The 13,818-nt window shown below is 50.0% G+C and overlaps 1 protein-coding gene across 6 annotated transcripts in view; it reads right to left on the bottom strand.

The window, feature by feature from the left end:
- The window catches only part of SEZ6L2 (seizure related 6 homolog (mouse)-like 2), a 20,219-nt gene that overhangs the window by 5,539 nt on the left and 862 nt on the right, over window positions 1–13,818 (bottom strand). For 2 of the 6 annotated variants that reach the window (XM_010837301.1, XM_010837302.1), the window contains exons 2-10: window positions 13,412–13,543; window positions 12,448–12,747; window positions 11,966–12,105; window positions 11,506–11,707; window positions 5,281–5,466; window positions 4,131–4,299; window positions 3,340–3,503; window positions 1,266–1,466; window positions 669–807 (exon numbers count right to left, since the gene is read on the bottom strand). In XM_010837301.1, coding sequence (XP_010835603.1) covers window positions 669–807; window positions 1,266–1,466; window positions 3,340–3,503; window positions 4,131–4,299; window positions 5,281–5,466; window positions 11,506–11,707; window positions 11,966–12,105; window positions 12,448–12,747; window positions 13,412–13,543 — 1,633 coding nt within the window. The remainder of the gene's footprint in view (window positions 1–668; window positions 808–1,265; window positions 1,467–3,339; window positions 3,504–4,130; window positions 4,300–5,280; window positions 5,467–11,505; window positions 11,708–11,965; window positions 12,106–12,447; window positions 12,748–13,411; window positions 13,544–13,818) is intronic. The other 4 variants (XM_010837306.1, XM_010837305.1, XM_010837303.1 and 1 more) reach the window with 3 other exon arrangements.

Here is a 13,818-nt window from a genome sequence, read left to right as displayed (position 1 = left end):
CCAACCCTGCTCACTGCTAACGCCTTCTACTCCCCAGTCCCTTCTCTGTCACCGGGTGATGCTTAACTCCAAAAGCCTGTGATTGGTCAGGCTCAACTCCAGCTCTGACCAACCACAGGCCATGCTCAACTCCAGCTCTGACCAACCACAGGCCATGCTCATTACCACCCCGCCCAATTCTAGGCCCCGCCTGAGTACCTGCTTTTTGAGCTATGCCCACTCTAGTTTTGTCCAGGCACATGACCACCTCACATCAAATGAGCTCACTGGATTTCCCCCACACCTATACTCATCTTGTGTGCTGCTGCTGATGCAACACTTGGGCCTGGGTCCCTGGAAATCACTCCACAGGTGGCCTTGGAAACAGTCAAACAGTGAGACTCCAGGCCAGAGCCCCCTTTTCACAATAGCCCCTGAGGAAGGCTGCATTACCCCATTTGCTTCTCCAAGGTTTTCCACCCAATACATGATTTGTCCCTAGGTCTACTTGATGTCCCACACCCCCATCCTGAATCCTTATACACCCTTTTAATCTGAACATATATCCACCGAATCATGTGAAAAAGCTCAAGACAGCTTTCACATGCCCTGAGAAAGCAGGGCAGTGCATTGTCATATCACATGGCTGAGCCCACACCCATCGAACCCTCTGTGGTACCCAAACGTACATCTCAACTTGGAGCAAGATGCGTTTTTCTTCCTGGACATGCAGACCCCACACACAGTCTTGGCCAGGGCTATAGCTCTGGGGCCAATCTGGAGAGAGGACCACACCAGCTGGCTCTGACAGCTCCCCTCCACACATGGCTAGGGGAGAAACGGTGTCAGATTCAGGATCAGGTGGGCATGCAGTCTACATTTCACCACCATTCTCACCACTCCCAACTCTGCGCACCATACCTCCTCCTGGACTTCTATTATCTATTATCCACCTGATTCTTGCTATGCTTAGTCCTGTTGTGTCAAATCCCCAGCCCCACTCTTAACTCACCCCGCCCATTCACCAGCCGATGCATCACCACCCAATCTCTGACTTAGCCCAACTCCAGCCCTAGTTCTTGAAGATATTTGTGTTATGATCCTTGAATTCTGTAACAAGCCCACCAACTACTTAGCTAAGAAAACTGAGCTGAGCCTCTGAAAAGGACAGGGATTGATCCAAGGCCTGAGTTTACTAGGTTCTCCTTTCTGATGGCCTTCCTAGGTTCCCCGGATCAGGAGGTAGCCTGTGGACCGAAGGAAGTCTAGGGCGGTGGAGGGCTCACCCTTGCAGGCTGGCTCCGTGTCATTCCAGTGGGGTTCTGTAGGATCCACACATTCGATGACATTGGGGGGACCAGGGGGCTCCAGGGCATATCCTGGGAGGCACGAGAAGGTGGCCAGTGCCCCTGGGCGGTACTCAGGGTCCGTGGTGGTGACGTTGCCATGTGCCAGGAAGGGGGCAAAGCAGCGATCTTCCTCAAAGGCTAGAGAGGAGTCAGTCACAGTAAGTAAACATTAGGACAGGGACTTCCCTGGCAGTCTGGTGGTTAAAACTCTGTGCTTCCAATGCAAGGGCTGCAAGTTCAATCCCTGGTCAGGGAACTAAGATCCCACATGCCATGTAGCCAATAAATAAATACTTTTTAAATACACACACACAATAGACAGGCCTCTAGGGATCTCAGACTGGGGAACTGGGCTGAATTCCAGTGTGGTTTGGCCCCCCAGTGGGTTATTTAAAATTGAATGCCCTTGGGTTTAGCTTTCACTCTCCAGTTTCCCCCAAACCTTAACATTCCTCATTGGCACATTTATGTTAGCTCCTTGGCCTCTAGACAGAGGCTGAGACCAGTCAAGTCCCAGCCACTATTCTATAGATGAGGACACCAGGTCCATAGACAAAAAGCCATTTGCCCCATGTCACAGGGTGGGGCAGTGGCAGAACCAGACGTTCTTAAGCCCAGACTCCTTGATTCCCAGCCAGAGACGCTTGGCTCTGGAAGCTGCAATGGACTGAGGGGGAAAGGGTGCCTTTGGAGACTTGGCTTATGTAGGTGTGCTCACTCCTCAAAAATAACAGTTGACTTCTGATCATCCCTGATAATCCATACTGTGGATGGAATCCAAAAGTGAGGCAAATACAAAAAGTTACTTATTCAACTTTGGGCTAAGGCAGTGAAAATGAACATTTGTAGAGCATTTTAGTTTTTACCCATCTGATCATATCTTAGCTGCAAAGACTCAGGTAAGATTCAGAAAGATACAGAAAGAGTCTGAAGCCCATGGAGCAATAGTGACCCACAATTATGGAGGCAGGCCTCAGACCTAGAAATTCTCTTTGCAGTCTCAGAATCTAATATGCAATTTATTTATCAGATCCACTGTTCTATTTCACTGTTACTTAACCTGGTAAGGTGTGATGTCCAAATCCTATGCACCCATCAGGGCACAGTGCAAATTCCCTTTCTCCCTTGATTCATATCAGAAACCAGCCCCTTTCATCGCTGTACATTTCACTTTCTTTGTCTCTTTCCTGCTACTGTTTGCATAAATCCTCGACTTGAGACACAGGGAAACTCTCTGTATCCCAGACATATCAGGCTTTTCTCTACCTCTCTACTGTTGCTCACACTGTTCTTTTATCTGATGCTCATTTCCAATCTTTGTCTTTTAAAGTTCTCTCTATCCTGTAAGTCCTAGTTCAAATGACTGCTCCTATGATCACTGACTTCCTTGCTTCTACCTATCTGGCATCCAGTCTTCCTTCCTCTGTTAAGAGCACTCCTATTTTCATTTTGGGTCTCATGCCCTCCCCACTTCCAGTCCATGAGGTTCAGCTGGGGCCAACTAGGAATGGACGTGTGACGTGGATCTGCCAAACATACCACCTGACAGTGACTGGCTCAGGCATAGACATCTGACCTAAGCCAGGACATTGAAAGCCTTTCCTGGCATCTTTGCTGAAGCTCTTAGAAAAGTGGTATGCTTCCTCTCTTTTTAATGGAGTTACTAAAGCTGGTGGTATGTAAATCTGGAACTGCTAGGTACACAGGCTGAGAGTCTGCCTAAGAATGAAGCCAGCCAAGAGGGAAGAAAGGAGAGATGAAATCAACTGGCCTCTTGGCTGTGTACCTGAGACCAGCTGTACCTGGATCCAGCCATACCTGAAGCTTAAGTAGAAAGGCCACCTCAGGAAATTAGACAGAATCTTTGTCACTTGGGGATCGGGAGGCAAGTCAGTTTAGAGGAATCCAAACATGGAGATGAGCAGAGATGGAATATGTGCTTGTGACCATGCCCGGGCATCAGGAAGAAGGGAAAGTGGGGGAGTTGGGGCCCCAGGGGGAAGGCTGTTACCTTCAAATCGGAGGCTTAGCAGCAGGGGATTGGCAGGTGTCTCTGAAAGCAGCTCCACATAGAGAGACTGGGCATCACTGATGAGACCCCGCTCTGGGACATCATCCATGTCCGAGTCATAGATCACTGGTGAGAGGGGACTGCCCCCTGAGCGTACCATCAGCCTGGGATGAACAGAGGTGGTCAGGAGCTTGGCTTCCACTAGGAAGCTGCTTCACCTCTTGCCTGCTCTAACTTAATTTCATAGCTATTGCTTTCAAATATTAACTATATGCCATGGACTCTTCTAAGCCTGTACACATTTTATCTCATTGAATTCTCACAAGAACCCTCAAGTCAGATACTATTATTATCCCTCATTTTATAGATGAGAAAATTGAGGCACAGAAAGGGTAAGTAACCTGTCCAGCATCACAGAGCAGCTAGTGACAGACCTGGGGTACCAGTTTATTAGATAAAGACTGAGGATAATGATGATGATGGTAAACACATTTAGAGTGCTTACAGTGTGCTGGTCACTCCAAGAATTTCACTTATTTTTAATTCATTTGTCCTCACAGAAACATTAAGAGGGAGCTACTATTATCTCCATTCTACAGATGAAGAAAATGAGGCACAGAGAGGTTAAGTGATCGTCTCAGTTTTCACAGCTACACTGCCTAAGAAAGGGGAAGGACTGATCTCCATTTAACATAGATCCCAACTGGGATGCCCCTAGTCTGCTGCCTCCCTGCGGTAGCCTTCCTATTTCCTTGAAGGGGGAACCTCTGACCCAAGGCTCAGACCCTCACCGGTCATTGTCCTCATCCAGCGAGACTCTCTCGAAGTGCAGGTGCAGCCGGCGTCCCTCGGCTGCTTCAATGACCCAGCGGCAGGTAAGGTTGGGCCCTGCAGCTCCCCCGGGCTCAGGGGACACGATGCGGCCAAGAGTAGCATTGTGGATGGTGCCCCCACAGGATGCTGTGGGCAGAGGGGCAGCAGGTTAAGGCGACTTGTCCTTGTCCCATCCTCAGAGCTGTTGCGCCCACAGCTCTGCCTGGGCCCTGGCCTTGGGATGACCTCTGCCCTACAGGCTCACCCCAGGACTTTTCCATGCCACTACCCAGGTAAGGAACCAGCTCTGGAATACAAAGACCCCAGGCTGGACACCCCGCCCCCAGGATGGACATTCCCCAGATGTGGACACCCTGGGGTGGGGAGTTATGAGGGATTCCCCCCAGGTGGCACTAGTGGTAAAAAAGAAAAAAAAAAAAACCTGCCTGCCAATGCAGGAGATGTAAGAGATGCAGGTTCAATCCCTTGGTGGGGATCGTCCCCACCAAGGAGGAGGGGCACGGCAACCCACTCCAGTATCCTTGCCTGGAGAATCCCATGGACAGAGGAGCCAGGCAGGCTACAGTCCATAGGGAAGCAGAGAGTTGGACATGACTGAAGCAACTTAGTACACACGCATATGCACGTGCCCCCAAACTGAAGCTCTCGGATGGCGAATACTCAGGATAGGCTCCCAGGATGAAGGCTCTCCAGTACAGAGACCCTCCAGATACAGACCCCAAAAGTGATTTCCTCTAGGATGAGCATTATCCAAAACAGGGACCTCTAGAATGATGATTCCCCACGTGGGGGCCCTCCAGGAATTCCCTGGCAGTCCAGTGGTTAGGACTCCATGCTTCCACTGCTAGGGGCGTGGGTTCAATCCCTAGTCAGGGAACTAAGATCTGGAAACCCTCCAGATGGGATTTCTCCAGATGGAGACCTTCCAAGAATGGAGACACCAAGGATGGAGACCCTTAGGGTGAAGAGCTCCAGAGGGAGACCCTAGGATAGGGACTCTTCAGGATAAAAAAAACCCTTCAAGATGGGTGCTCCCCAAAGATAGAGATCCCCAAAGACAGGCCCCTCCAGCGGGGCTCCTGGGACGGAGAGGAGCAGGAGACTCACCCATGCAGCTGGGGGGCTCACTGCTCCAGGCTGGCCGGGTGCCATTGAGGCAGACGAGGGTCTCCTCTCCCTGCAGCTGGTAGCCCGAATCACAGTGAAAAGTGGCAGTGCCTCCAGGGTGAAGGTCTGTCACACTCACGTCCCCATGTGCTGGCTGGGGAGGGAAGCCGCAGCTCAAGAGGTAGGCTGGATCAGGCAGAGAAGGAGAAGACCTCACTTTCCCATGCCACCCTCTCTCACTGACCCCCCAGCACTTCCTCCCCTCTTTCCACCCCCCCACCCCCAGAGGCACACACTGGCTTCATACTGGAGTCCTTACGTGGACACATTTTCTCTCGAGGAGGTAATTTCCACACCCCTGATGTCCCCTAATCTTTGTAATCTACCTCCTTTGGGCCTCCATTTTACAGATGAGATGATAACCTGAGACTCAAAGAAATTCTGGACCCTAGCTAGCACTCATTGGCTGTGTGACCTCAGGCAAATCAATTGACCACTCTGAACCCCATCCAGCTCTAATAATAACACATGGTATTTGCAGAGCCCACTCAGCTTCCAAAATGAGTTCACGCAGCACTTTTGAGGAGGAAGGCTGTGACCCACTTTCTAGATGTAGAAATTGAGGCTCCGAGTTATTAAGTGGCTCATATCATTTTCTCCCCTCCACACCCACAGACTTCCTTCCACTGAGGTGCACTGTGGTATTATATCCTCAGCTCTCATCCAAAGGAGTCACAATGAGCTCCTTTAGAAAGTATTTTGCCATTAAAGACTCTAATACTCAGTACCCTCTGAGTAAGTCTTCCACAGAAAGTAAAGTGCTAGGGAAAGCTCTGCTTCCCCTAAGCAACTGGTTTGTCTTCTTTCCTGTCGTGAGAGCTCTGGAATCTCTCTCTTTTTGCACTGGCTGCTGGGAAGCTCAGAATCAGATGGAGTGAGACTTGCTCCCAGTAACAGTGGCTTGTCCATCCACATTCTTTTTTTCCAGTCATGCTACTCAGCCTCTGGGATCTTAGTTCCCCAACTAGGGATTGAACCCAAGCCCTCAGCAGACACAGCACAGAGTCCTAACCACTGGACAACCAGGGAATTTCCATCCACATTCTTTTTTTTCCCCAAATTTAATAAGCATTACCTGATGCCAATTTTTTTCTTACTTATTCTATTTAATTTTATTGCTTGTGGTCTTTTTTTGAAAGCCTCCTGAAATTCTTGCAGTCATATGAGATAAAACAAATAAATAGAAAGTGCATTGGTAGTCAATGATGGACTCTGAACTTGATCCTGACAGAGCTCTGTATGTCTGGTTAAGCAGAGCTCATCAAGAAGGCCTTCCTGGGGACTTCCCTGGTGGTCCAGTGGTTAAGAATCCATCTTGCAATGCAGGGGACGCTGGTTCCATCCCTGGTCAGGGAACTAAGATCCTACACGCCACTGCAACTAGAGAGACTGTGTACTGCAACAGAATATCCTGGATGAGTCAGTGAAAATCACGTGTGCTGCAGCAATTAACACCTGACACAGCCAAATAAATAAAATAAAATAAAGTGTAGTAATTTTTAAAAGCTGGCAGGAGTGCTTCCTGGAGGAAATACCTCAAAGCTGGATCTTGTAGGAGGGGCAGGCTGTGGTTAGCAGAGGGTCCAGCTTGTCTAGGCATTTGCTTTTTCTGACTCTCCAGTCCCGAGCGATTCTGTTAGAGACTCTAGTCTCTCCGTGTTTCAAAATTCAACAAGCATTTCCTTGGCTGGGTCCGAGGGCCAGAGGTGAAACAGACTAAAGCCTTGCCTTCAGGAGTTCATGGTCTACTAAGATCGACACAAATACGACCTTGTAGATCATGCTGCTGCTACTGCTAAGTTGTTTCAGTCGTGTCTGACTCTGTGTGACCCCAGAGATGGCACCCCACCAGGCTCTGCCGTCCCTGGGATTCTCCAGGCAAGAACACTGGAGTGAGTTGCCATTGCCTTCTCCATTGTGTGAAAGTGAAAAGTGAAAGTGAAGTCGCTCAGTCGCGTCCGACTCGTAGCGACTCCATGGACTGCAGCCTACCAGGCTCCTCCATCCATGGGATTTTCCAGGCAAGAGTACTGGAGTGGGGTGCCATTGCCTTCTTCTTGTAGAGCATAGGATCTGGGCATTTCCTGGTGGTCCAGTGGTTAGTGACACTGAGCAGGGCCCTGTGGGGCTTCTAAGCACAAAGCCTTTCTGTGTCCCCCATTTCTTTGATTATGGGAAACAGCCTTCATTCAGCCTCTATGACCTTCCCTCAGTTCTAATGGGCAGCTTCTAGCAGCTATTAATTAGGGAAGGGAGGGGATGCTGAGACCAGGGAGAGTCAAGAGAAACAATAGTGGGACTTCCCTGGTGGTCCAGTGGCCAAGACTCTGATCTTCCAATGCAGGGGGCTAGGCTTCAATCCCTAGTCAGGGAACTAGATCCCATATGTGGCAACAAAGATCCCCAGTGCTAGAACTATCAATTAAACCCAGAGCAGCCAAATAAATATTTTGTTTTAAAAAGAGAAATAATAGTGCACCCCTAGGACACAGTCCTATTTCCCCATCAATGGACACATACAACAATATCTTTGAGCTATTTTGTAGATGCTGAAACCCCTGCCAGGTGGGAGAAGCTAACAAAAATTAACGATGGTGTGCTGCCCACAAGTTTATAGACCCCAGACCAGTTGGACATGAAGGTTGATGATGCTGACTTCTACTGATCTCACCACCAACCCATCAGGAGAATATCCACGAGCTGATCACTCCCCATTTGAACAATTACTATAAGACTTCTCATTTTCTCTAAGTTGGGACACATTATTTTGATGTCATTAGCAAGCTCTGGGCCCCTTTGCCTGGCAAAGTAACAAAGCTCTTCTTTTCTACATCACCCCAAACTCTGTCTCTGAGATTCGATTCAGGACTGGTGTATAGAGAAGCCAAGCTTTCAGCATCCTTGCTGCTGCTGCTAAGTCGCTTCAGTTGTGTCCGACTCTGTGCGACCCCACAGAAGGCAGCCCACCAGGCTCCCCCATCCCTGGGATTCTCCAGGCAAGAACACTGGAGTGGGTTGCCATTTCCTTCTCCAATGCATGCAAGTGAAAATGAAGTCACTCAGTCATGTCTGACTTTTTGCGACCCCATGGACTGCAGCCTTAGGGCTTGGCAATTTCACTGCTGGGCCAGGGTTCAATACTTGGTAGGGGATCCTGCAAGTCACACAGTGGCCAAAACAAGACACATCCCCCACCTCTCGCAAAAAGAAAAAAAACAAAAAAAAACCCCAAACACTGTAATTTCAATAAACTTTAGCTTCTGTGATGGCTGCCTATGACTGACAGACTCAAGCCTGAACACTTTAGATTGAAGGGGCTTGAAAGCCCCTTCCACAACTGGGTCTAGCCCAAGGTATAGTTTTGTGACTCCTTATGGTCCCAATTTCATGTATTTTTCATAGAATTTCCTCTACCTGCAAGGCTCTCATCTTACTTTTCCTCATCTTTCAAGGAATAACTGAAGTACCACCTCCTCCAGGAAGTTTTCCTGACCCCCGACTCCCCTTTTCAATAAAGTTAGGTGTTTTTTTTTGGTCCATACAGAATCCACACGCATAAGTTTATCATCACATTAATGCCTGCCCATTGCCACTGTGAGACTGAACCAAACAGTTTTTATTTTGTCTCCTAAAAACCTAGCCTTGCTGATCAATTGATGCCACCAAGAGTCAATGTGGAGCAGTGCAAAGAGCAGTGAATTTAGAGATGGGCAGACCTAAGCTCCAATTCCAGCTGCACAACTTATTTGTTGTATGGCCTCGAACACGTGACTTTGCCTCTTGAGCCTTTTATCTGTAGATGACAATAACAATTCCTATCATTGAGGATTGGCCTTAAAGAAAAACACACCAAGCACCTGGAACTAGAAAGTCCTCAGAAAATGTTAATCACTTGCCCCTCAGCCTCAATTAGTAAACGACTGGGGGTCAGGGACTTGGGGATCTGACTTCTGACTCTGCAATGCATTTGCTAGTGGCCAAACCATCCTTGTAAGCTTTGAGGCTTTGTCTTCCTCTCAGAGACAGAGTTGACAATGGCCACCCCCAGGGCTGCTGTGAGAAGGGGAGGCAAGGAGAGTTGGTGAAAGGGTTTCGTAAATGGAAACGTTTGTTGGCCCTGGGGTGAGGGGTGATGGAGCCTTTGACCATCCAGAGAAGCTAATGGGGACCCTGTGGATCAGAAGGCCCAGTTAGTGGAGACTGGCAAGGACTTAAACAGGGCCTCAGTCCCAAAGGGGCCAGGAGAAGCTGCAGAACAAGGAAGACTGAGGCAGGTCATGAAGGCCCATTTACACAGTAGCCCTGCTTCCCCAGATGTTCCATTTAGCCTAACGAGTCCTATTTTCAATGCACTAGGGATGTGGCTGCTTAAAGGAGCCAGTGGGGAGCCATTTTACAATATCTGGGGCCTAGCCCTCAGCCCTGAGCCCTCAAGGCCTGCCCTTGCTCCCCAACAACCAGGCCCTAACCACCAACTACATGTACCCCTACTCACTGGTCTCTCTACAGGTAGGTTTGCTGACTCCACCTTGCACACCTGACCCCATGGGCAGGTCCAGAAGAAAGATTGCAGGAGAGGGTGTGAGGAAGGGATAATGGTTGCCTGTGTCCTGGATAAAGTCACAAGGGATCCAGGGTCTGCAGAGCTCACAAGGGGGCAGCAAAGCCATGAAATGACACGAAGGGACACAATTCCCTCTCTGTTTCTGAGCCGAGGAAGGGACTTTGGAGATGGCAGCAATGTCCAGAAAAGGATCATGGGCTGGGCCCCTGGCCTCATGCACGCATGTATGCTAGAACATGCACTTGCATCGTGGGAAGGTTTCCATACACACAGGCAAATATGGATGAACACGTGTGTGTAGGCTGTCTGTGGGCGGGTGCTGGAGAATGCAAGCATGCGCAAACACGTCCCCTCTTTCTTGCCTGCTCCCCCGGAAGTCAGCAGGATCTTTTTAGGTCACAAATCTGAGGCTGTCACTATCTTGCTTAAAACATTTTGAAGTGGCTCCTCCTCCCCTGTAAGGATAATGTAGTCTGAGAACTCCTCACTGAAGCTAGTAAGGCCCTTTGTGATCCAAATCTGACCTACCTCCCAGTCTAGTCTCCCTACCACTTTCTGGGCTTTTCCTGTAATAGCAACGATCAACATTTTTGAGCCCTCGCTAGGCACCAGACAGTTTTAAGCACTTGTATGGATTCATCTGACCTTCCTAATAATGTGATGAGGTAAGTAACATCATCCTCATTTTTCAGTTAAGATAATGCAGTCCAGAAATGTTAAGTAACTCACCCCAGGTCACACAGGACAATTCTATATTCCATGCTGAGTGACCTCAACTCCTCTGGGTGGGTGTCACAATTTTTTTTTCTCCCCTTTGGGTCTTGGGATATGTTTTTTGATCCATCTAGACATCTGCCTTTCTCTTTCTGTCCCTCCCACCCTTTCCCTAGTTAACTCATTTCAGGTGTCAACTTAGTCATCACCTCCTCCAAGGAGGTGTTCCTATATTCCTTACAGAGGAAATTTAGGTCCCTTTGACATTTTGCCCATTGTCCTTCCATCATAGGGATTGGGGTCGTTATCTCACTGGATTATAATCATCTTGATTATTTGCCCATCTCCCTACCTAGATTCTGAGTTACCTTTACATTTGGCTTGTTTAGTCTTCTCCTCAAGGATAACCCAGGGCTGGTATGAAGTGGGCTCTGGATAAAGATTTATTGAGGGAATGGATGAACTGTCCCTTGGATGGGTGCACACCCAGACACAGATCTCTGTGTGAGATAAGTGTGTATAGGTCTCCTCTGGGGCTTCCCTGGTGGCTCCTGGTAAAGAAAGCTCCTGTCAAGGCAGGAGATGTGGGTTTGATCTCAGCTTTGGGAAGATCCTCTGGAGGAGGAAATGGCAACCCACTTCAGTATTCTTGCCTGGAAAGTCCCATGGACAGAGGAGCCTGCCAGGCTATAGTCTATGGAATCACAAAAGAGTCAGACATGATTTAGCAACTAAACAATAAGAAGGTCTCCTCTGAGGATTCTGCCCCTCACCATCCTAGGCAAGAGGAAAAGGCTTTGACATCACTGTGAGTTTAGCAGGCCTATGAGATGTCCCCTGAGCCCAGTGTGGCCCCTGGCTTTCCACCAGGACCCCAAACTCCTCACCCTGATAGTGGATCCTGAAGCCAGCACCCCTGGGGACCCGTGGGCTCTGAAAGTGCAGGAGCAGCCGGTTGGTGGGACTCCGAAGGACCTGTCCTTCACCCAGCATGGAGGAGTTAGCCAGGAGTCGGGGGGCCAGACCTGGAGACCCCCCACCAGCCAGCACCAGAAGTTCCTCCTCCCGAGACAGGTTCAGCATCTGCACCTAAAGAAGCCAGATCCAGACCCGCCAGGGCAAGTCAGCCAAGGTGGTAACCCCCTAAGCCCCCCACCCTTTTCACTGTATGTAACATCACAGTGACACTGGCCAAGTTGTAGAACTCTAGGAGAGTTTGTGAGAGCCTCAGAAACCAGGCTCATCGGAGAAAACAAGTTCTCTGGTTCTTAGGCCAAACCTGCGCACACCCCTGGGCACAGAGGAAAGGGTTAGGAGGTTTTACAATAGGATGCCTAATGCAGTTACCTGGATCTCAATGCCGTAGCCAGGGTAGACATGGATACTGTACGTGCAGTCCAGGAGCCCCAAGGTGCGGCTGGTTGAGCTCCCTAAATCTGGGGATTCAACGTGCCCTTCGCCTTCGGAGATGTTGTTATTACACAGAACTAAAGAGACAGAAGCGCCGGGACTGAGAGATTCTCTGCATTCGTGCCCTCCCAGCCAAGCAACTCCGGGGGTCCCCATCCATCATCTCCCCAGCACCCTTCATAACTTAATCCAATGCTTACTCTTCCACGGGTGCCCAGAACTCCCTTCCCCAACTCTCATAATAGATAAAAACCTAGAACGGCGCTGGTACATAGTAAGCATAGATCAATGCTAGCCTTTATGATTACTCTTAAGCAGAAGACCCTCTCCTATCTGGATCCCTTCTTCCACACATATGCAGCAGCCTCTCCCCTATCCACGCCCTGCTCCTCTCCCACATCCCCCATCAATCGTCTCACCTGGGCTGGTCACTGTTGTGGTGACAGTTGTCGTGGTGATAATGGTGGTCGTTGTCTCCTCTTCTCCTCCCTCGGGCCCCAGGGGTGGGCCTGGGGAGGCGGGACCGGGAAGGGGCGGGGCTGTGGTTCCTGGGGGCGGGGTCAGCAGCTCTGGCGCGGTGGGGCCTGCCCCCCTACCCCCTTTAGGGGTTACGGCGGTTGTCAGAGGCCCTGTGCCCGGCTCAGTGGCCCGAGGCAGAAAGGGTGCTGCAATAGTCTGGCCGACTGGAGGGGTTGCTAGTGTGGGGTCTGGATCAGATCCTGGGATAGGGCAAGGGAAGTCAGGGAACAGGAGGAGCAAATTGGTGGGCTTTGGTTGGGGAGTAGGGCTCAGGGAAACTGAGAGTTCCCATTGAGACCAAAAGACTTCCCCCACAAGGCACAGATCCCCCACCTCTCCCTTCCCCACCCCAGCTTCCCACCGCCTCTCAAGCCTTCCACATCCTGCCCTCCACCCTTTTTCTTCTCTGTGTCCAGGCCCTTCCACTCTGACAGTCTCATCGAGCATCTCTGTCTCTCCATTCAGATCTGGCTCCCTCTCCTGGTTACCCCTTTCTTGTTCGTCTGTCTTTTTCTTTTGCTCTCTCTAGAACTCTTGATCTCTGTTTAATATTCTTACCCCTCTCTGATTTTATGATTCTAAATCTACTAATCCTTGCTTTTCTCTCTCTTTCTGTGTTTTTTTTTTTTTTGTCCCACTCTATCTCTGATTCTGGTCTGAGTTTCCATCTGTCTTTCTCTTTGATCGTCTGCTTTTCCGTCTGGCTCTGTTTCTTGATCATTCTGGCTCTCTGTATACGTCCAGTTTTGATTCTCTCGAACCATCTCTCTGTCTCTCTCTGTATTTTACTGGCCTGGTTGCCCATCTCCCTGAGTTAATGTCCCTCCCTCTGCCTCTCAGCTTCTGCCACTCTGGGGGCCTCACCCGGCAGGTAGCCCATCTCTGGGCCCTTCCTCAGCAGGGCCCCATGGAGCAGCTCTGCCAAGGCTTCAGAGGCTACTGTGGGAGTCTCACTTCCAGGCTCCGGCAATGCCTCCTCCTCCTTCAGGGGCAGACCTAGGAGATGAAATCATCTGAGCTCTTCCACTGCCCCACACGCCTTCCTTCTCCAGAAAGATCTTTTCCAGAGCTCTTCCTCCCCAGTCAGCTGGGCCAGCAGGAGGTCGAAGGGTCCCAGACTGGGCTGAGAGCCAAGGCTGGAGGAGGGGCTCCCCGCTGCCCATCACACCCCCTAGCCCTTTCTTTCTCCCTTTTCCCTAGGCCGTGTGGGCCCTCAGTAAGCACCTTGGACAGCGCCAGCAGGGCAGAGAAGCGGCGGGTTGCTACCTTCA

Source organism: Bison bison, unplaced genomic scaffold, assembly GCF_000754665.1.
Source record: "Bison bison bison isolate TAMUID 2011002044 unplaced genomic scaffold, Bison_UMD1.0 scf7180017864072, whole genome shotgun sequence".
Taxonomy (NCBI): domain Eukaryota; kingdom Metazoa; phylum Chordata; class Mammalia; order Artiodactyla; family Bovidae; genus Bison; species Bison bison.
Note: the sequence above shows the minus strand (reverse complement) of the source record. Positions and strands in the feature narration are given on the sequence as shown.